This window comes from Centropristis striata, chromosome 6 (assembly GCF_030273125.1).
Source record: "Centropristis striata isolate RG_2023a ecotype Rhode Island chromosome 6, C.striata_1.0, whole genome shotgun sequence".
NCBI lineage: Eukaryota > Metazoa > Chordata > Actinopteri > Perciformes > Serranidae > Centropristis > Centropristis striata.
This window is the reverse complement of record NC_081522.1, coordinates 14,701,597-14,723,054: the sequence shown is the minus strand read 5'-3', so window position 1 is coordinate 14,723,054 and position 21,458 is coordinate 14,701,597. Positions and strand designations below refer to the sequence as shown.

At 41.1% G+C, this 21,458-nt stretch overlaps 1 protein-coding gene and 1 long non-coding RNA gene across 3 annotated transcripts in view; both read right to left on the bottom strand.

Annotated features, from left to right (window-relative positions):
- The window catches only part of sema3d (sema domain, immunoglobulin domain (Ig), short basic domain, secreted, (semaphorin) 3D), a 36,301-nt gene extending 18,763 nt beyond the window's left edge, over positions 1–17,538 (bottom strand). Inside the window, exons 1-6 of the mRNA XM_059334582.1 lie at positions 17,277–17,538; positions 9,296–9,553; positions 2,585–2,745; positions 483–545; positions 234–353; positions 30–123 (exon numbers count right to left, since the gene is read on the bottom strand). Coding sequence (XP_059190565.1) covers positions 30–123; positions 234–353; positions 483–545; positions 2,585–2,745; positions 9,296–9,503 — 646 coding nt within the window. The 5' untranslated portion in view covers positions 9,504–9,553; positions 17,277–17,538. The remainder of the gene's footprint in view (positions 1–29; positions 124–233; positions 354–482; positions 546–2,584; positions 2,746–9,295; positions 9,554–17,276) is intronic.
- A 64-nt stretch (positions 17,539–17,602) lies between these two features.
- On the bottom strand, positions 17,603–21,253 carry LOC131973795 (uncharacterized). Of its 2 annotated transcripts, XR_009394589.1 has the most exons (4): positions 20,953–21,253; positions 20,510–20,575; positions 17,798–17,881; positions 17,603–17,679 (listed from the first exon to the last, which is right to left on the bottom strand). It is a non-coding gene; the product is annotated as an uncharacterized LOC131973795 (long non-coding RNA). The 2 variants fall into 2 exon arrangements; XR_009394588.1 differs by lacking the exons at positions 17,603–17,679; positions 17,798–17,881 and adding an exon at positions 18,213–18,855.
- Between the last annotated feature and the right edge of the window lie 205 nt (positions 21,254–21,458).

The window sequence follows — 21,458 nt, the reverse complement described above, 5'->3', positions numbered from 1 at the left end:
CTGAAGTGTTTGGTGATAGCTCGTATTACCTGTGAGGACTGAGGTGAATGGCTGCAAGGGATCAAAAGGACACTTCAATCTGCCAGACTCCACTGTACTAGACAGCAGTTGGAACACGCCATCCTGAGTGAAGAAAAGGGAGATAATGTTACACTTTCCCAAATTTAAATCCAACTCCTGAACTCTTGTCAAACTCATTCCTGCTGCAGAGCACTTCCTCAAGTCTGCTTTACCTCTCTGCGGCCAGTGATTTCAATGAAGGCACAGTTGGGGTGGAAGGATCCTGTCCCGCAGGCATAGACATGTGTTCGATTGTAGTTGTGGAGGACCCTGACAAAGTTAGCACACTCCAGCTAGGAGATGCAGGTGCACAGAAGAAGAAGAGCACAGTTTGACTGAACATGTATACCATGCAATACAAAACACAAATATTTTGAATCTATTATTTTTGTCAGGACGTGACTTTCTTCAGAAGCACTTACATTGACATTTTTGCCTGCCAGCTTGCACATGTCGACCCGGTCCCGGGGAGCAGGCCAGTAAATCTGATGACAGATAAATAAATAAAACATTTTACATCTGATAATGTAGTATGTGAGCCGTCAGTTGGTCTACAAACGTAGACAATGCCACTTTTATTAAATCTCTGCCAGTTAATAGCCATGCACATTATAGCCCTTTAAGCCAATAAAATAACAATATAATTTGTTCAAGCTGCACAAGGTTCAGAATACAGCAGCCAACATCTGCAAGGAGAGAGCATAAAACTCCAGTGCAAGCATTTAATATACAATTTTATGGATCACTTTAAAGGGTATTACTAAGTAAGCTCCTGACCCCCTAACCTGACATATGACTAAGTGCAGCTGAAGAGGATTCTCCAAAATGTTCTTTTTAGTGGCTCTTAAAGGCTAAAGACCAGGTCTTTGAGATCAGTGTGCCTCAACTCTGCAACAAACTACCTGTTTAAGCAAGCCAGTTCTTTATTGCATGTCAAGTCTCTTTCAAAGACGAATAGTTTTTCTTTTACTGTAATCAAACTTTAATTGATTTTTATTCAGTTATATTTGATTTTGCATTTAACCTGAATGCAAATGTAATTTAACTGACCCAAGAAAACTTTTTTCTCCTCTGTGACATTTTGGGGATTATTAAATAACTGAATTCAGTTGGACAAGAATTAACACCTTCAGGTGCCAGTACGAGAGAGCGATGGACGTATATCCAGCGTCCTTTCAATGTACCCCACCATGTTCACACATGTGTTATAACAGGCTTATGTGCTTAGCGTGTTACCTCCCCTAAATCCTACCAAGGAGAGCTATCGCCAAACTTATTCATGGTTCTACAGAGCCTGAATACGCATGCAAATGCATCAGCACCAACATTAAAACATCTCATGATTCCAAATCATTGCATGCCGCCGAGGAACTCATACAGAAAACCAGTATTACAACGTGATGTGTTGACTGAGTAAAGAGTGGGGCCTGTGAAGGGCTTTGAAAGCCAGAATATTGAGTGATCACTGGCCTAGTTTTAGCACAGCATATGGGTATATTTAAATAGTTAGGTAAAAAGTTTACAACATAGAAGCTATCTCCTGAAATCAAGGTAGAAACAAGAGGAATGTTTGCCAGCAGAATACTTAGTTGTGTTTTAAAGCCTGAGGCTGCCTTTTCGAGGTATGCCTCTTCATTAACTGATAAACACCAAGATTGCTTTTCTAGAGCATATTCACTGTCAAGGGCTGGTCCCAGAGGGCAGAGAGAATTAGACTTTTGGTGCGTATCTCCCTGGCATCAGTATCAATAACCAGAGAGGTAATAGAAAAGGCAACACTTTGAGAGCAAGACTAAGAGTTAAAACAACCAGATAAAGATCAAATAAACACACTGTCGTCCCACTTGCGGATCACCCTCAGCTGCATAAACACACACTCAAATGTACAAACTTTAACATGTGGCATCTGTCCAAATGCATTTGTGTGTTTGTGTATTTGTGTAAGTGTGAGCGTGCATACTCCATTTATGTGTATATACCCATGTGTGCGTGTGTGTGTGTGTGTGTGTGTGTGTGTGTGTGTGTGCCGTCCAACATGATTACAATGACCTCGGCAGATGGACATTTTCAGACTGCTGGTGACTAAAAGGTGAGCTCTTCTTTAAAATAATGCATTTCAGCTTAGTCACACAGTAATAGAAATTAATGGCAAGTCATAAGTTAGGTATGAGTGTCATGAGCTGAAGCGTGGGCTGTCTCTGTAATACTGAGCTGCTGGCAGATAATAAGAGAGGTTATTAGGATGTCTTAAGTGACTCTAAGCATGAGTTTGTATTTCGGGTGATTGGGTCATTTGCTCTGTGTGGAGAAGATACTCCATCACTTGTTCAAACTTGAATTTCCTCCAGTCAGATGGCGTGGGGATTGTTAAAACTACCTTAAACGAAGTCAAAGTCAGTCTACTTAAATAACTCAAGTATAGCAAAAAGCCTGAACAACTTGGCTTCATTTTTCTGTCTGAGTTTGGATCGTCTGTATCCTTCTATATATAATTTGCCCATGTGCTCTTCGAAGCAACGTGTACCTTTCTGGGGGCTCTTGCCAGATTGTCAGGATCCAGCAGGTAGATGTGATCTCTGGCTCCCAACAGAAGACGACCTCTCTCTTCATCCAGCAGCAGCGAGTGGGAGTGGAGGCCATCAGAGGGGCCCAGAAACAGAGATACACTGCCAGCTTGCAGCAGTTCTGGCCCAGAGAGAGCGACAGACAGACAGAAAGACAAACAAAGAGATTAATAAATCCTCACAGTACAGTGTATGCATAGAGCTTACATTTAAAAATGCACCATCCAGGATTGAATTACAGAATTTTGGAAAAATTATTTCAGCAGGATTACTCTGTCAAGCTTAATCTATTCTCTTCTGTTCACTCGTACTGAAATCCCAAAGACAAGCATTGGGTTTCCTCTTCTGGAGAAAAAACGTGTCTTGGCTTGACTTGAAACTTGACTAATCCTCTGTGGTTCAACACCTTGTCTATACATTCTGATAGAGGAGAGATACAGTAGCAGAAGCATTCAACCGCACGCTACTTTACTGGATGCATTATCAGATATCTCTATCAGGGTACTTTCAAAGCTGCCATGAAGATATCTCTCAGTTTAAAACCTGCTGTTTAAAAGGAGGTAGTATCCAGCAGTATTTTACTGACTAGACCTCATTTGCAGATGACTGCACATCTTCATAAACATGAGCTGTGGCTGTACCATCTGCCTGTCAGGAGCAATGAGAGATTAGATCATGATAAAAGCAGGTGAAATACCTGTTGCTCAACCACTGGATGCTGATATAGTTTGATGTTGATATCTAGAGGATTTATGGTGGTAACACTTAAAATAACTGCATAGATCCTTTTACAGTTGACAATGATGATGTAGGTAACTGTTTGGCAACAGAAGTATAGCAGCATATAATAGCTTGTAAAGCTATGCAAGGGCATCAACCACCAAATAACTAACCACGCAAATGCTACGTAAACAAATTGACTTTGACAAATGACAAATGACAAATGACAAATGGTGACCAAATTTTAGATCTGTGTGGGTAGAATACATTAGCAAGTGGCTCTATTTAGTGGCCAGATATATATACAGTAGCATTAATTGGAGAAACCTAGCATGTAAGTTAGACCAATTAGACTAGATGCTTAAACAGAGCATCCAATACCATGATATAGACCACACCTTACACCACGGCATTAGGCGCCTAAAGGGCCACATTAACTGTCCCTGTCCAGACCGTGAGAGGCTACCCAGAAATTAGAAATCAATACAACCGCAGTGCTTTTATTTTGAAGGCGATTTATGTATGTGCTTGCACAGAAATGCGATCCACAAAAAACACTGAGTTACCTTGTTGCTAAAATGGCATCTCATTGTAAAAAAATAAAAGTTGACAAGGAATGTAGACTTCAAGAAATTCAAGCCTAAGACAGACGTGGACCTTTCTCACTAAATAAGAAAAAAGAACTGAAAAAAATACGTACGCGTACTTCTGCATGACTGAGCATGCTCTGGGTGACAACAGTCACCCACTCGCACGCACACAGTCGGATTAGCATCTATCACGTGACAACAGTCACCCAGAGCACGCTCAACCAATCATGTCGTCAGTTCTTTTGTTAGTTTGTCCTGTAAATTGTTGCTATTTATTTTAAGTTCAACATTTTATTAACTACCTCAGACATTGTGATTTTCTTTATTTGTTAAATAAAAATACTGCTGTGTTATTATTTTTCAATAAAATAAGATTCTAACATTGAAGGTGTATGCTGTGAGTTCTAAAAAAAATCGTTATCGGCTAAAATACGAATCGGCAGGTCAGGCTTTTTAAAAATCGGTGATCGGCCAGAAAATTGCAATCAGTGCACCCCTAATTTTTACTTCTATATTTGACAGTAACATAGTCTCATCATAACATGTATTACCAGTAGCAGCTCAAAACTATATAACTTACTGCATTTTACAAATCGATTAAATCACCTCAACCTTTGCAGCATCTCATGTGGCCCTTTGGGAAAATAAATTGCTCTCCCCTGATACAGACCATGAGTTTTGAGCTTGGTGAGTTTTAAAGGGTGCAGGCACTACAAAAATGATCATTTGTGATGTTGTTCGCAGTCCAGTGGTAGTCAACACACTTGCAGCATCGCAAGTCTTTTGGTTTAAAGAGTGACCGTGTTAAATGGTGACTTTCAGCTGAATGCGTTGTGATTAACTGTAGTGACAGCAGCTGTTGAAGACATAAATAGAACATCTAAGTGTCCTTGTGAAAGCCTTCAGTGTTACTTTAATCAATTTTAAACACATACTCAACCACTGAGTAAGTTACTATGAGCAACCAGGATGTATTTGGCTGAAAGCCAACATAGTCATGGCAGAGATAGACTGGATCCACTGACATAGGTGAAGTCGGTGGATCCTTTTCATTTTCTAGGCGATCCAGCTGTGTGATTTATGATGGATATGACACTGCAAGTTGACTGACCACTCGTCAAATCTGATTTTGCATAAACACAACTAGACCTCATTATGCAATGAGGTCCATCCATCACAACGCACCAGACTCAAAACAACTGGACAAAATAGGCAGCCTTTATCAATATGAATCATGATTCTGTTTTCGCCTTTCTTGTTTTAAATGTTTTCCGAATATATTTTAGTGTACCTAGCTGGAGAATTAGAAAACTTGTGACCTAGCCATCATGTTGAAAACAATCAAACCAACACCCAAGCACCACCAGCAACCAGAGCAAACTGGACCATCTTGAGATCGGGCACATCTTTCACTTAAATTGATAAAGCCCACTTATTGGTTTGGATAACTGGGGCAAAATGCCACACATACTTTTGATGATATCCACTCCTAAAGGGTCTATATCAGGCAGCAACCTCCATGTCTGACCAGGGAGGCAACGGTGCCTTAAGCTGCATTCTACCAAAAATTCCTGCAAGTGGTGCTAAGCTTGGCTACGAAAAAAAACTGTCCATTCATTTCAATGCAAAATTTGCAAACTTTTCACTTGATTTATTACCCCAGAAATTATTTTACGGACAACACTACGGTCACTAGTAAAAATTCCCATTTAATAGAAGATGAAGAATCCTATGATTTGGGGCGTGGCTACCTTTGATTGACAGGTCACTAACTAGGCGAGCCGTCATCAGGAGAGAAGCAGAGCAATGCGTATCCACAGCAACGTGTCAATAAAGTTATATATAACGTTATATAGATATAAAAAAAGACGTTTACCGGTTTGACCCTTTCACACTGTATTTTCACTTAATGATAGTTTATTTGAACGTTTTGTTCAGTAAAAAACAGACACTCCAAGGAGTCGCTGTTCAGTTTTCTGAGGTAAGTAACATACATTTTGTTTTTGTTTTTTGCTAGCCAAAACTAACATTCCAGTTAATGCTAACATGAATTAGCAGTGGCTTTGCTCAGTCAGGTTGCCGGTGTAGAGAGGCTGTAGTCAGTGTCATCAGATCTCTCACTCCTCCACAGTCCAAATATGGTCTGCTCCGCATATCGGAAACAAGATGGCGACACAAACCAGTCCACAAACCAACGGGTGACGTCACGGTGACTACGTCCATTATTTATATACAGTCTATGGTCTATATAAAGAGGTAAATATATACTGCATATGGGTTGTGTTTCCATATTGGACACCCATTTTCGAAGGTCCATTTATGGGAGCTGAACACTGACTCCATTCTCAGACCAGCACTGTGTCCTTGATCTCCTTGATCTGAGGAAATCTTTTCTATCACCAGGCTCTTTTCAGCACGCCAGTATAGCAACATGCCTTGAATAAACACTGGCTCAATGCGGGGGAGTCCTGTGGGAGTCACTCTGAAAGGATTGACATTGTGATTACCCTCTTGGTGTGAAGGATTGGAGAGGTTACCAACTCTCAATATTTGAACTTCTAGGACCCTCCACACCACGCAGTCCTGCTTAATACCTCCTACTATATACAAGCTCACACACACAGCACCCCCACATGTTCATATCTCTCACCCCTACACACACACATCAGGCCCCCAGTAGACTAAACCTCACAGAGAGATTAGGCCTGCTAGCCCTTGGCTAAGGCTAATCTGCTCTGTAAACACATAGTACTATGAGCCCATTGAAACCTCCTGCTTAGCTGTTGCTGCTTAGCGTAATGTTGTACACCTTTCTCCAGAGATGGGAGCCCTCATCCCCCTTAACAACTCTTGATTAGCTCCTCTGCTGGAGCTCTGAGGCTCTCTCATCCACACATTTATTTGAGTAAGACATCACTACATTGGCTTGCTGCCAACAGGTTTAGGCTTTGCTGAGGAACTAGATTTAAGCTCTCTAATACCATAACATCTGTTGTTGTAGACCTGCAGACCACCTTGCAAAGGATGATTAAAGTAATGTGCATCATTGCCTTTGTCTGAGGGTTGAAAGTAATATAAAAATGTGAAGTAGGAAAGATATATGCTGTTATGATGCTGTATATGAATCTGCCATATGCTGGAAGCATGAATTAGAACAATATTCATTTGAAGTCCCTACTTATAATATTCTGCATTAAGCTAGTTGAAATGAGGCCGCTGTTTTCATGTTGCATGCTCCCAACCTCGGTCTGCCATTATTAATATGCAGTGTAGGATGTTCTGTCCATGATTTAGGTAACACAGACTTACGTCAGAGCCAGTAAATGTTGATAAGAACTAATGAATAAAGAAACCAATAAAGATAAGCTCCAGAACAGCCAGATTTATCACTAAAATGTGTTTGAAATGGCTGTAACAAGCAAATTAGTTCACTAAATTGAGGTTAGGTATTGAGCAACTGTTGACAAGAACGAAAACATCCTATAAATTGTCTTCCTAATCTCCATGAGTAACAAAGTAACTTTTGAGTAAGACAGGCCATATGACTGGATAATGCATGTGGTGTAACTTAAAGTCCTTTTGGTCACACATTAAGAATGAAGGCATAACAACAATCTGAATGTGCAGCGTATTAAAAATATTTAAACCAGATGATTTCACAATGTCTATGTTGTGACTCAGGGCAAAACTTGAACTTGTGCCTCGAGATGTGTTTTTCAGAGGGAAGATGTTAAGTTTGGAGTAGAAGGCAGTTGTTTTGGAGGTGTTCACTCAATCACGGATTATTTCACTTTGATCGTTTCACCCTTCACTCATTAAAGCACACAGGAGGGGCGATGCAATGCAATTTTTGAGGAGCAATCGCTGCTGGGTGGTGCTGCTTTGTGAGTGTGCACCGATGAGATGATGACAAGATGTGTGCATGATGTGCGCGCTGGATTTGAGCCGATTTCGCTTTCGATAGATTCTTCTTTGCTTCAGTCATTCTGACCAAGAGAGCCAAAAATGGGCATTGTTCTACTGTTGCTGATCTGAGGTGCACAGGAAACCACTGCACAGTCACATGCCCTCTTGACTGAACAATAAAGTTTAGTCAGCCTTGCTCAAAATCAAAGCCAAGAGACACACCCTGATAGAGTACCAAATAAGATTTCTGAGATATATGGCCCATTAAAATTCAATCATATATGAAAGGATGGACAGCTTTATTTTGGTTGGTTTGGAACAAACATTAAATGAGAGCTAAATACAAGCCTAACTGCTGAGTAAACACGGCCCCTTGCAATCATTATTCTTTCATCTACTTACATGTATTTATGTTGGACACTCAGGACATACATGTGTATCTATTTCCAGCTATGGGTTTTAGAAGCCTTTGACCAGAAGAGAGGTTTTGGAGGTCGACGTCAGAGTGAGTTTACTTTTAGGTCACAGCGGGGATTCAATTTTATGGAGTAGGACTGAGGTTCATTTGCGTGGTTTCTTGCAGCTTATACATCGCATGAGGGATGGAGACTTTGAAGTAAAGTTTGCACTGGAGTTTAGAATAGGTTTAAAGGGGAGCAATAATTCAGCTTTTCCCCTGGTGGCACAAAGCAAACAGTTGACGCAAAACTAAACACGTGGACGCGGTGCACATTGCCGAGACCGGCTAATATACACACAACAGATTGCATGACAGTCCACTATGGACCAAAAGCATCAACATAAAATGTATGTTCTGCATGTGAATTAGACATTTCGGACTGGACTGCAACAACACTGTATTATATTACCTGACTGCAGGTTTGTGTAATAAGGATATGAAATTAGAGGATTAATAGATTGTGTTTGTGTTTCACAAAAATATACAAGGGAACATTTGTGTGCCCATCAAACATGTCAAACAGCGAATTATGAAGTGGGCTAAGGGATCAGTAAGTGAGGCTTATGTCTCTGCTTTACAGTGTTGTTTCAAAGACCATTTACTTTAACAGTGCAACTGAGTGTTATAATCTCTCTTTTCACTTTTCCTCTTGGCTGTGTCACAAGAGAAATAGAGACAAGCGGAGACAAAATGATATATAGAGAGAAAAATAGGCCTTTGAAAATGCACACTTACTTACTTACAAGAGAATCATACTATAGGTTTAAGTCAACAGAGTCATACAGTAAACTTCATGTAGCTTTAACTGTAACTCCAGTTAGGTGCCACTGCTGACCAAGGTTGTTGGCATTAGATAAAATATCCTCAAACTTAAAATCAAACTTTTGCTCTCAGACTGACCTGGTTACACTCTGTAATAATACAAAAATATTAAAGTAAATTTAAATATGCAACAATAATAAAAAATTCACACACAAATAAACAATATTTCTTACCTCTGTGGCTGAGTTTGACCCTGGGGACAGTTTGTTTGATGCTTGCTCCAAAAGGGAGGATGGCCAACAACATCAATCCCACTAATGGGACCCCTGGATGGGATAGTACCTTAATCCTCTTCCCTTTGCTGCCATAATTACTGCCAGACATGCAGAGCAGAGCCCCTACATCATTCAGACTCTGATTACCAGAGTCCCTTTTCTTCATGGTGTGTGGAGTGGTCTTGTTCCGTTTTCACTCTGTCCTTTTCTGCAACCCTGGAGGGAGAGTGGAGCAAAGAGTCAAGCTAGGGAGGAGCAATCATAAGAGTGTGTGTGCATGAGTTTGTGTGCAGTCTCATCTAATTTCGTGCAGGATATGTACACAGGTTTCTGCTGTGACTATTCAGCCGTTTCACCATGGAGCTCTTCAGGCATGTCCCCTCTCTTTACCCGTCCTACATCAGCTGTTGCCTGTCACTGGCTTCCCTTTTGTGTTGCCTTTAAATCTGTTTGCCCAAAACAAAGGTCAGGCTAACAAAACAGTGGCATTATATTATTTTTCACTCGGCCGTGCCTCTTTCAGTTTCTCTCTCTCCTCTGTCTTCTTTTGACTTGGATAACTTATTTAATTCTTCAGCTAAATGATACTTGCCAATAGTTTTAGCATTGGCTGATGACCCTGTCAGCTCCTCCTTTATGTCCTGTAAAAAAAATGGGCCACGTCCTGTCTGGGACTTCACAGCACGTTAAAGGGGCCTGCAGCACAGACATTAGTTCACACTCAATGAAAAGTGAGACGTATGCGTGAACAGTCATGGGAAAGCTCGCTGGCACTAATCAGCAAGGAGAACTTGAGCAAAGTGTACTAATTGAACACGGGACAAAATTAAGTAATGTGGCAGAAACTGGACAGGACTATTTGTGTTATTTTTAGGGGACATTTTAAATTTAAACACCAGAAATGTGCAAATGGAATTTGTCATCCCCAGCTGTTTTAAACTGACAAAGATCCAACTGGGATTGTAAACGTTGTCAACTTACATACATTTATGCCATGGTTCCTCTCTCCAATAACCTTGCATGTACATGTGATGTGTGTATAAGTTCAAACATGCAAATTTGATCATCACATGGACTACATAAAGAAGGAACGTCACGCCTCCACTTCCTTCTACCGTACAAAAATAAATTAAAATATAGGATTAGAGCCAGAGTTGGTACAAGCCACAGAAGCAAGGTCCCGCCCATACACCCACCTGACCAATCCCGACTTAATCACAGCTGCAAATCATGATACCAGGGCACCTTTTTACAGTCTTAACTAATTCATGAAATCCAAACTGATAACAACTACCTTTAAAACCATGTTTGGGAAAACGTATTCTATGTGTACTTGGATTTTTTTAGTTTGGGCTATGGCTCATCCGCTAACATAGACAGGGGAGGGTTTATGGCCAATAGTGCAGCCAGCCACCAGGGGGCGATCTAAATGTTTTAGCTTCACTTTTGAGGAGCTATCATGTCTCACACACACAGTCAGTGTATCAGCACAAGACACAGGAGGTTTGGAAGGGCATGAAGCTGACAATATGAGTCTGCAGAGAGGATGTTGTTTACTTTGGCAACACTTTACATCAATAGACAAGTAAGTAAGTTCTAATTAACAAATAATTACAATAACAAGTTGCGCTTCAAACTAAAAAACTGTTGCAAGGAACCAGTATCCAGTTATTTAGACAGTACCAAGTTATTTATTTAATTATTTGTTCCTAATTCACTCTGAATCAGGTATTAATCAGCACAGTTACACACATATTGGTAGTGTTTGTGTCCCCGCAAGAGAAGTGGTGTGCTGTACTATGTTGGAATGCATCATTACCATACCATTAAATCGATTTGCTGTGTATGTAGTGCATCACTCTACCAACTGAGTATGAATAGTGTTTCTAAACCTGCATTCCTGCACATTCCACAGCCATCTGGTTACTAATTAACCAAGCAATCGATGAGGAAATTAATGAATGTATCAAAAGAATGCCTCCCCCCTTGGACCTTATTGCTACATCTCCCTCATTGCTTTCCTTCCACCCCCATCTCAGATAACACACATTATCCTGTCTTGTGACAACATAAACAATGTCAACCAAAATGAATAGATCTGTGGCCAACACACTCGCATATATCAAATACTTAAACCAAGCATGTCAACGAAGTAGAATTAGGTTATAGACAAGAGAAGATCACCTTTTGGTCCAAATATTGTCTGTGCAGCACCAAGGAAATGATATAAGTTGACATTCTGAGATCATACATTCATTCACGCCTACGCAGACAGATTTGCATGGCATGTTGGCGGACAGATGCAAGCTGTAAGAGAACAACTCATTTCACTTCATTTATTTTCCTTGTCCAGTTTTGGCATCTGGTGTTTGAAACTTGAGTTCATTACATAGAATCGGGGCAGAGTGGCACCCATCCAAGCAACCCGTAGCTTTAAACTGGAGAGGATTAGGTCCTGATAAACAGACTGCTGTTTACTTAAGATGACAAATTGAGGCACCTTCACACCTTCGGGGTTAGAAATACAGATATGGAGCTGTGTGTGATGGATGGGCAATCAACAAAGAGAGTGAGAAATCGAGCAGGTTTAAATCTGTGCGGTCTTTGCACACTTTGTGAGCAACAGTGATAGCGCTGGCAAAGGGGCTCATCCTCTCTACAGTACAGTATCTTCAGGGGAGCAGTGACATGATTTCACCCGGGTGAGTAGTGTTCGAGTAATGTATCTCTCTTTAACGCTTAAGTGCTCACATCTATCAGCGGTACAGGCCTGTGCAGCACCCTTCTAGAAGAATACACCCCAAACAAAGGAAAAAAGCTCAAGTGTGAAGAGGAGCGTAATAACTCTCCATCTGTTGAGAAAAGGATGACAACAGGAGCTCGTCACACGATTTAGCAGGGAAGGACGTAATATGCTTTGCCAGTCAGTCAATACTTTGGGAAAAGGGTGAATAATAGAGATGAAATGAGAGATAGAAGAAAAAAGAGTTGTGAGACAGAGGTGTGAAAGAGAAGAAGCAGACAGCTTGTGCCATGTGGGTTAAGCTAACACCTCTGTTTCCTGGCGGACAGAGTCCCTGTTGTCTTTGGCAGCATGGCCGGCACACGGTGCAGGGGGTGATGGGAAACAATCCTGATGGTGGTGGTGACAAATTTAAAGCTAGCAGCCAATATGGTGCTGCTGGCTTCTGATCTCAGTCCAACATATAGAGTCTTATAGATGTCACCTCCTCATATATACTGGCTTTTTCCAATTTGAGCCAAACATCAAAGAAATGCAGTGTATTTGTGCCATAAAACAACCATTCATTATGCATCCACAACAATCGGGAACCTATTATATAAGATGTTATGAGAGAAATGTAAAGTGGGTGAACTTTCAAAGGACGCCAGCAGAAGTTGTCAGCAGACATGCATAAGAAGCCGATGGTGAAGAAGTGCTCTGGCCGCGGGCATTCTCACACACAGACCACCCCTAATGAGGCATTTAGCAACACCCAGGTGTCCTGTAGAGTACACTATTATCAAACCCCTCCATCTCCACAGGACAGAGTGCATTAGCGCAGCTATTTGTCTTTATTCCCCGACCACAGGCACTGACCTGGCAGAACAACATCGGTAATTGTTTCTAGCTCTCAAGACATTGGTTGTTTTTCTTGGCAACAGTCAATCATCTTTTTTTTTTAACCATTTAAGCAAGTATGTAACTCTCCTGTGAGTCTGTGTGAGTTAATGTCTCAAAGGGAAAATACAGGGCAGCCACCAGGCCACACTGTTTGTGTTTTCACAAAACACAAACTATAAAACATATACAGGGAACATTAAAGTTGTTCTGTTGTGCTATAACTCCAGTTATAGATGGCAGTAAAGAAGTAACACAGCGTTGTTCAAATACAGACAAAGCACCGCTCTTTCCATTTATGTCTTGGCAGTGTAATATACTGTATATTTTATTTCCATAACAAGCTATAAAAAAATAAGGAACAAAGTAAAAAAAGCACTGTCAGTTCTGTGTCCAAAAACTGCTAATAAAAACTAGGTGTTGATTTCAAAGGTCCAACAGAGATTTCTTCCGACTCCTGTTTAAACTGTTTTAACGTATCACACACGGTGCAGCTCTCATAGTGTTTAACTGTATGCTGAGAATTGACTGTTACATGAAAAAAAGTAAATATGAAACATGTGATACTTGTAAGATTATACTCAACCTACATTACATCAAAGCCTTTTGGCAGCTTTTATTGTATCACTTACTCATTTTTTCTGTAATTTGTTTACTCAAGTCATAAAGTAGGCATCAAGCGGCAAGCTGTGATTTATTTTAGAATTAAACCACAAACATTACCCCACCTTATCTGAGCGAAACACCCTATCTATCAGCACAGCATGCATATCTCTTGGGAAATTACATATCACTCCAAAAAAACATATGCAAAATAAATTGCCAAAATATCCCCTTACGCACAAAATTTAATCACCCGAGCACGGTGATAGAGACAGAGATTGGCTTTGAAGTTGAAAATGTTGCACTAAATTAGCTCTGAATGATAAATTAATGCATAGTACAAAACATGAGGTAAGGATATCTAATACCTCTCCATGGACTAGAACAAGGATCATTTGATCCCGTGCCATTAGGAAAGTCTGTATTCCCTGCAGCCGTTTACCTGCTAATAAATCCTATAAATCAGAAATCCACAGGCTGTCTGATTACAGAATGCCGAGCTCACACTAAAAAAGTCTGACAGTTAACTCCACTGCCACAGTAAAAGAGTTTATGTGAGGATTTCTCAGAGCCAATCATTCAGGCCCTGTTCTGCATCACATAAACACATTCACAACACTGCATAAAAAACAGACATCTCATGACAACCACACTTTGCTTGAATCCGCTACGCATGAAATTATGCCCAGACGAGACAACATTCCAGTGGAATTCCTTCCGTTTTGAAAGGTGAGGAGTATGTCTGTGGAGAAAAACCTAAGGAGATGGATAAAATTACAACCCCGAGGTCTGTCTGTCCACATTTTGTCCCTGTTATCTGAAAAAATGAGTAAGAGAATACTACTGGGCAACTGCTGGTATGGTAACCAAACACACCAAAGACGGATAATTGTGCTTGCACTGCCTTTGTTAAAGACTCCATTTATGTTTAATGTTGCCGTTTAATCCTCAAATCTTTGTGGAAGGAAGACGGAGCCCACAGCTCAGAGCCGTTGCCAGCTCAGGTCTGCTGTCACACCAGTGTATGGAAAGGTGGGAGAGCGAGGCAGGGGCGGGAAGTGATACTGGATCTGCGGTTTAACTCCTTTAAATAGAGAGGACGGCAAACATAAAGTGGTAACAAAGTTGCGAGGCTATTCACAGCAGAGAAGCAACCTTGTAACTGAGACAGCAGCATATAGATAAACATGCCGATATGTTTGTTGGTAAGGGACAACAAAACAAGTAACTCTACACGTGCTGAACAGGGCATGACCCCGACGTGCAACTGAATGCCTGCATGTAGTATGAACATATGTGCGCAGGTAAACTAATACCATCCTGGAGTAGGCAGATGGAAGCAATAGGGCATGAAAACAGTGACTGACAGTTTTAAGTGCTCTCACTCGTCTCCTGATGGCCCGAGGATACAAGGGTACACCCAAGTTTGCTATGCAAAAACTCCTCTCAAGAGCATTACTGTCTTCTACAAATGTGGGAAGCAACTCTATTGTTCATTCTCAGTCCTAGGAGGCTTTTGTTATGCGATTATCCCCACACTAGTTTCAGTATAGAACAAACAAGGAGGCCACAGAGCTGCAAGACATGCAATCCCAGCCGGGCTGTCTGTCTGCATGTCATTGGCACATAGCTGTTGTAGACTCTCTAAACATACTAACATCCCCGCTGCAGTAAAGGTGCTGCTGCTTTGTCTGTGCGCACTGAAGGATTCTGGAAACACGACCATATAAGGCTAGAGTGCAGCACAGCTACAAGTATGTTTTAATAACACTTTCCACACAAAACCTGTTGAGTTTCGAGAAAGAGCTCTTTCAGTTTTCATCACCGTCCAGGAAAATGCTTCAGCACGAACAGCGTGACATTGTCACAGAGTGCAGGAATGGTGCTGTAGGCCATTCAAAACACAGCTGAATATTGTTGCTCTGATTTTCTGGGGGGGTAATGTTGGATCAGTCCATACATGCAATGCAGAACAGGAGTGAATTCAATCACACAGGAGGCTTGGGGTTAGCACAGCATGGGTTTAAGTGATTGAAACAATGAACAAAAGAACTCACATACCCTTAAAAAAACCTTCAACCAGACACACATTATCATGACATCCACTTTCCCGACCATTACCAAAGCTCATACAGAAATGAGAATCATTTTTTAAGTATGGTGTCACTTTTCAAAAGTCTCTTCAAAGTGCTCAGAGATTACCAGGTTGTGATTTCTGCAGCAGTCCTCAGCCCATCTCGTCTGCACTTGCTGCGTTTACAGCAGTCTCCATTAAGTATGCCTGGCAGACACCACTTCAGTGACGTATGATTGGCCAGAGTTTAAAGGAAAAAATCAGACAAGATTTTCTGAGTTGTCTTTCTGTGGCCCGAAGCAGAAATCATTTATTTACCCCAGTCATGCTGATCGAAAGCCCCGAAACTACTGCCAGAAAAATCAATATCAACACAACTCCAATCTCTCCCTCTCTCTGCCTCCCTTCGACGGTTTCTTTGCCTCTCTCACAGCACCCTCTCAGCTCAAAGCGCCTTGTAGGGAGTTAGATAAACCTTTAGAAGCGCAGTAAGTGGAGTGTGGGTCCTTGAGACTGTTAGATATACAGGCAGCAGACGGATGGTTAAATAACTACACTACTAAACACACAGGATTGCTTGTTTTTATTCCTTAGGCTGCAATGTTAAACCACAGAAATTCATCCATTGCAGTGAGCTGCATAAGTAAAGCAAGTAAGTTCACTGCAGCAAGTTTAATGTAGGCTACTGTAGTATATCCGCAATGTGAATATTTTGGATTATCAAAGAGGACTTGTTTGTTTGTGTGCCTAGTCACTTTTAGTTTAAAGTCCCCACACTTGTCCACCTCCTCAAAAACACCCATCAAACACATGCAGAAACATTCTGCCACTCAGCCAACTTCTGATTTAATACACTCCTATATATATCCATATCGCTCTTGCTATATATGTACTGAATCTATCAGTGGAGTAAAATAAATATTAACATTACACATCATGACGCATTTATTTGATCCTGCAAATCCAGCTGTATTGACTAAATGGTTTGAACAGATTAATATCACATTAGTGTGCTTTTTATTCCCACAAACACTTTCAACCCATTAGTGTTTGCACACACATTACAGTGCGGTGATTAGCATGTCTTACAAAAATAGGTGGTTTTTAGAGTTTCAGTCTGTTAAAAGGATTACATGCTCCATACTGGTGAATATGATTCTATATAAAATAATGTCAAAATCAATAATATTTGAGGGGAAGATAATTGACATTATGCTTTAAATAAAGCTGTTCACAACTTTCTTAAACGTTGACAGTGTTGAAATACATAGAGTTAGAGAACTGGTTTCAAAAGGTGGTATTAAGGAAAATTGGTAAGTTTTACTGTAGAGTAAAGTTGGAGAAGTGGTCCAAAATGTAAAGTATCGAAATATGATAGATAGGCACTTCAGAAAGATGTAAAAGTTTTGGGGAAAGTTTTTTGAAAAGGCATACAAATATACGAACTGTACTGAGCGTTATATAAAACTTGTCGTGATAGATCGACCCACTTTAACAACCGCACGTGATTAATTACTATAATAACACGGCAGGGAAATACAATAGCTGAGTAAATATCATAGACTAGAAGAAACCACAAAGTTCTAGGTTCTGAAAGACATGCCTCATCGTTGATGTCGTTATTGCGTGTTTCATCTTACCTGCGCATTCAACTCCGTCTCCTCTCATATGCAACACATGCCCTCGCGGTGGACAGCAGCGTCACTCTCCTTAATTGCCTGACGCACAGAGAAAAGGAACCAAAAGTAGCTATAGACACTCGCGGAAACTCGTCCCTTCCAAAAGAAAAGTTGATGGATAAACTGAATACTTCCCTAAAGTCTTTCCACTCCCCTTAATTGTAGTCAAACGCGCACGGGTGCTCTTGAACTCTTGGTGCACTCTGTGTGTTTGTGTGTGTTGGATGGCTGGTTACTCTGTGGCAGTTCGCCCCGGGAAAGACAGACGGTAAACTCCCAATTATGCTGCTGCTGCAGGAGGGGAGGGGCCCTCAGCATCTGTACCGCTGCCAGCCGGGAGTGAGCTGGGACCTTCCAGTGGTCACTTCTCATATTTAAGAAACAAGAGAAAAGTGAACGTTTATGGGATATTATAAAACATGTGCATATAAGCTATTACTGTATAATGTAGAACAGTATTTCCTATAATCCATTAAACTCACAGTTGTAAATAATCTTTGCTTACAAATGGATTCTTGTTCTTGTTTTTCCAAAAGATGGTTGAACAGTCCCTTCAAGGAGTCTATCTGATGAAAATGACAAAGGAAGTGTCACACTGGAGGAGTTTCCACAACCTGGCAGCCCAAAAAGTTGTTCAGTGTTCGGCTGATCCATAAATCATCAGTAAAGCCATTAATTACAACTTATAACCCTTTAGAAAAGACGTATTGTGGTAATGAAATATAACAGAAATGAGATGGATATCATAAAATCCAATAAGCTGTTTAATTTGAGTACAGCATACAGAAAATAATTATAAGAATAGTTGAGGGAGAAGGGTTAAAGAGTCTTGCATGACTTATTTTATTAGGCTCAACGGGAGTGACTCAGATGGATTAGATCATAAAAATGTGTGTCACGCTAGCAGGATACTCTGATAATTGTTAAATTTGGGATACATGAGCATGCATGTCCTGTCAAGGCCTGATGCCGATCATCTTTCTGAACTTGGTGTTTGCTCCCCTGAGTTTCCCTCAGGCACTGGACAAAGGAAAGAACAGCTGTATCTGGGTTTAGGCAGCAGATCCTGCTGGGTGGGATGCCTTGGCCGCATGTGTTTTAGACGGGAGCGTGCAGCCCCAATCCTCTAGTTGATTTTCAAGTAAACATTGATTTCTTTGGCACTCTCATGAATGTACACACAGACATGAGTCAGTCCAAATACACACACATTTTTTTTTTCCTTCAGCAGAAGTTGTGGAAGGGTCAGAGCCAAGTACACACAGAGGTCACATTCATTTAAGATGAGAGCTGTAATGTTGGACCCAGAAAAGAGACTTGAAGTGTGTCCCAGTCATGGAGTGAGATGGGATAAAGATTGTTATTGCACTTTGTGGCAATTATTGCTGCTCCTCATACTTTCCTCTGGGTGTGTTTCTTCAGCAGATGTGGCGAGGTCCCAGTTACAGAAGAGGATGAGGTTAAAGGTTAACAGGTTAAACAGTGTCCTCCCTCCCTGTTGGGAGGTTTCGGTGTCAGGGTGTTCACTTCCTCGGGACAACTCCCAGTCACACACACACACACACACAAAGAGAGAGTAAAACCATTAGTGATGAGCAGCATTGATGACATAAATTGTCTAAAACAGTGCATTCTGCCCATCCCATCCCTGCCCTGACTTGTGCTTAACATTGTGTAAATGTGTGTGTGTGTGTGTGTGTGTGTGTGTGTGTGTGCAATTCATCATTTTAGGGCCAAATTTCCACACAAAAAAAGGCAAAAGTTCAACAATTGTCACTCTGGGAAATGGCCCAAAGGGCATAAGATTTTAGCCTTACAAACAGGAATACATCTCAAGCATTCGACACATAAACTTAAACTACAAGAGTACTTGGAGAGTGCAGACCTCCAGCAAGAGTGATGCTGACGGAAATGCATGCATCTTTTTTGTGTAAATTAATTGAAAACTGTTTTTAGTGGGTAGGTTAAGAGGGTTTTGGCAATGTTCCCAGGACAGCTGCCAAGTTATTTAACAATGAGGAACAAAGACCAATGACAGCACAGCAAGAGGTCCATTCATCCAATTAGGGGCAGGAGCTTTTAATCAGAATCTGAGAGTATGACGAAATTGTTGATCATCTATTGCTCAGCCTCCTTGACGAGATATTTGTCCAAAGCAAATGTCTGCTGAGCCTCGCAAAACCGAGTGAAACATTTTATAAAGTAATTCTGACTGTGGCTTGGTTTTATTTTAGTGTCTGGTGATTTGTTATAAGGAATTTTCAGTGTATACATTGATAGAAAGTGTGGGTATGCATATTAATGTGTTGGTTGCACAATACACACACTCGCAGACACACACACACACACACACACACACACACACATGCATATGCCAACACACATAATAATAATTGTGTTTCTTCCCACTAGTTTCACAATGGTAGCTTGTTTTGTGTTTCTTTTATCCATATCCCTTGATATATGGAGTGTGAGTGAACTGCGGGGATTTGGAATTGCAAGACATGATAAAGCAAACCAAAGAATAGTCCCATAATCCTCAGTCATTTCTACAATGTTGTTATCCAGTTGATCCTCCATTAAGGAGGATCAACCGTTCACTCTGGATGAGGTGGGAAGCTGCAGAAATGTGAGATCAGGAGTTAGTGGTTTTCAGGATAGTGCAGATTATTCTCCCACACAATTGTGATGGTGTTGCTAAAATGTAAACGTAGACAATGGAGGAGGTAGAATATGTTATCTTAAGTCATAGAGGATCTGAAAGTTATCTACAATGATGCAAAATCTTCCTTAAGGGATTAACTCTTAACAAATTGAAACCACTTTCACTGGTGCAGTATGTGTTTGGGATATGTAAGTGGCCAGTATATCACAGCAGTGTTTGGGTCCGTATTCCTTGTCTCATCATCTTAAAGTCTTGCCAAAGCACTGGACAGTTGGAAAAACATTGAAGGTTAAGTTATTGTCTCCAGAAGGGTGAAATGCTCTGTGAAACGAGGTGAGAGTGCAGAAATTCATATAAACTTGGGCATTAATGTTCCATTAGTAGGTTCCCAGTCCTCAGTTGTTTAGAGAAGGAAACAGCTTTTCTTACATGCTCGTGGTATTCATGTGGGAGAACGCCTTGTGCACAATCATGAAAATAGTGGATGTTAGGGTACAGAATGCAGTGCAATCTGTGAGTAATTTCTTACAGTAATCGTGAAGATCTCCAGCGATAGGGCAGTCAGCCAGGGCTGGTCACCCAGGGAGCCTCTGCTCTGTGTGGGACACACACACAAACACACGCAGGCCTCCGAGCTAGTGCCAATAGACTTGAACTGATTAACTAATCTTGATTGCATGAGCTGCCACCAGGCTCACAGTGCTCTAACTACAACTGGAGCTAATTATCAAAGATTGTTACTTATCGATGATTAGGGTTAAGGATCATTAATTAGATCTCAACTAGACATGTCAACAACCATGGAGGGACTTTAAATTTCCCTAAAAAAATCAAGATCTACAGCAGAATGGGGTAGTAGCAGTCCTCACACACAAAGCATAGCTGATCAATAAAAAACAGGTGTTGTGATTATTTGCTTGCCAGTTTATTACAATAAAACCATAGCTAAATCAATTTATTTTGGTTTCATACCGCCCTCAGTGGTGTCATCCAGATGCAGCTCCTGCAGAAGGCGTTGAAATGAGCTGTGTGCGCCTCAGGATGATGTTATGAGCCACCGGGCATGCTACAGCAGCGGCACGGCTCCACCGTGGTTTTGCTGCGTCTTCTGCCCGGCGTCAATTCACACCGGGAGCGTTACAGCAGAGTCACGTCAGTTTGGCGAGCCGGTCGTATACACGCGAGATCACGAGATCACGCGATAATCCTGACCATACGGGAGACCGCGAGATCCCGTGATAAACTCTAAACTCTATACAGTCTATGGATAAACTGTGTGTATAAAGTAAACAACAACAACAACAACAACAACAACAACAACAACCAACAGCTAACTTTGCTTCTCTGACATGAAAGGTCTGTTGATCTGACCATCTATCCTTATAAACACAATATGTCATAAATGATTGTATGATGTTCCACTTCAACAATCAGTCTCTTGTCGTCCGTGTCGCCGATCCTCTGAGACCCTTTGACTG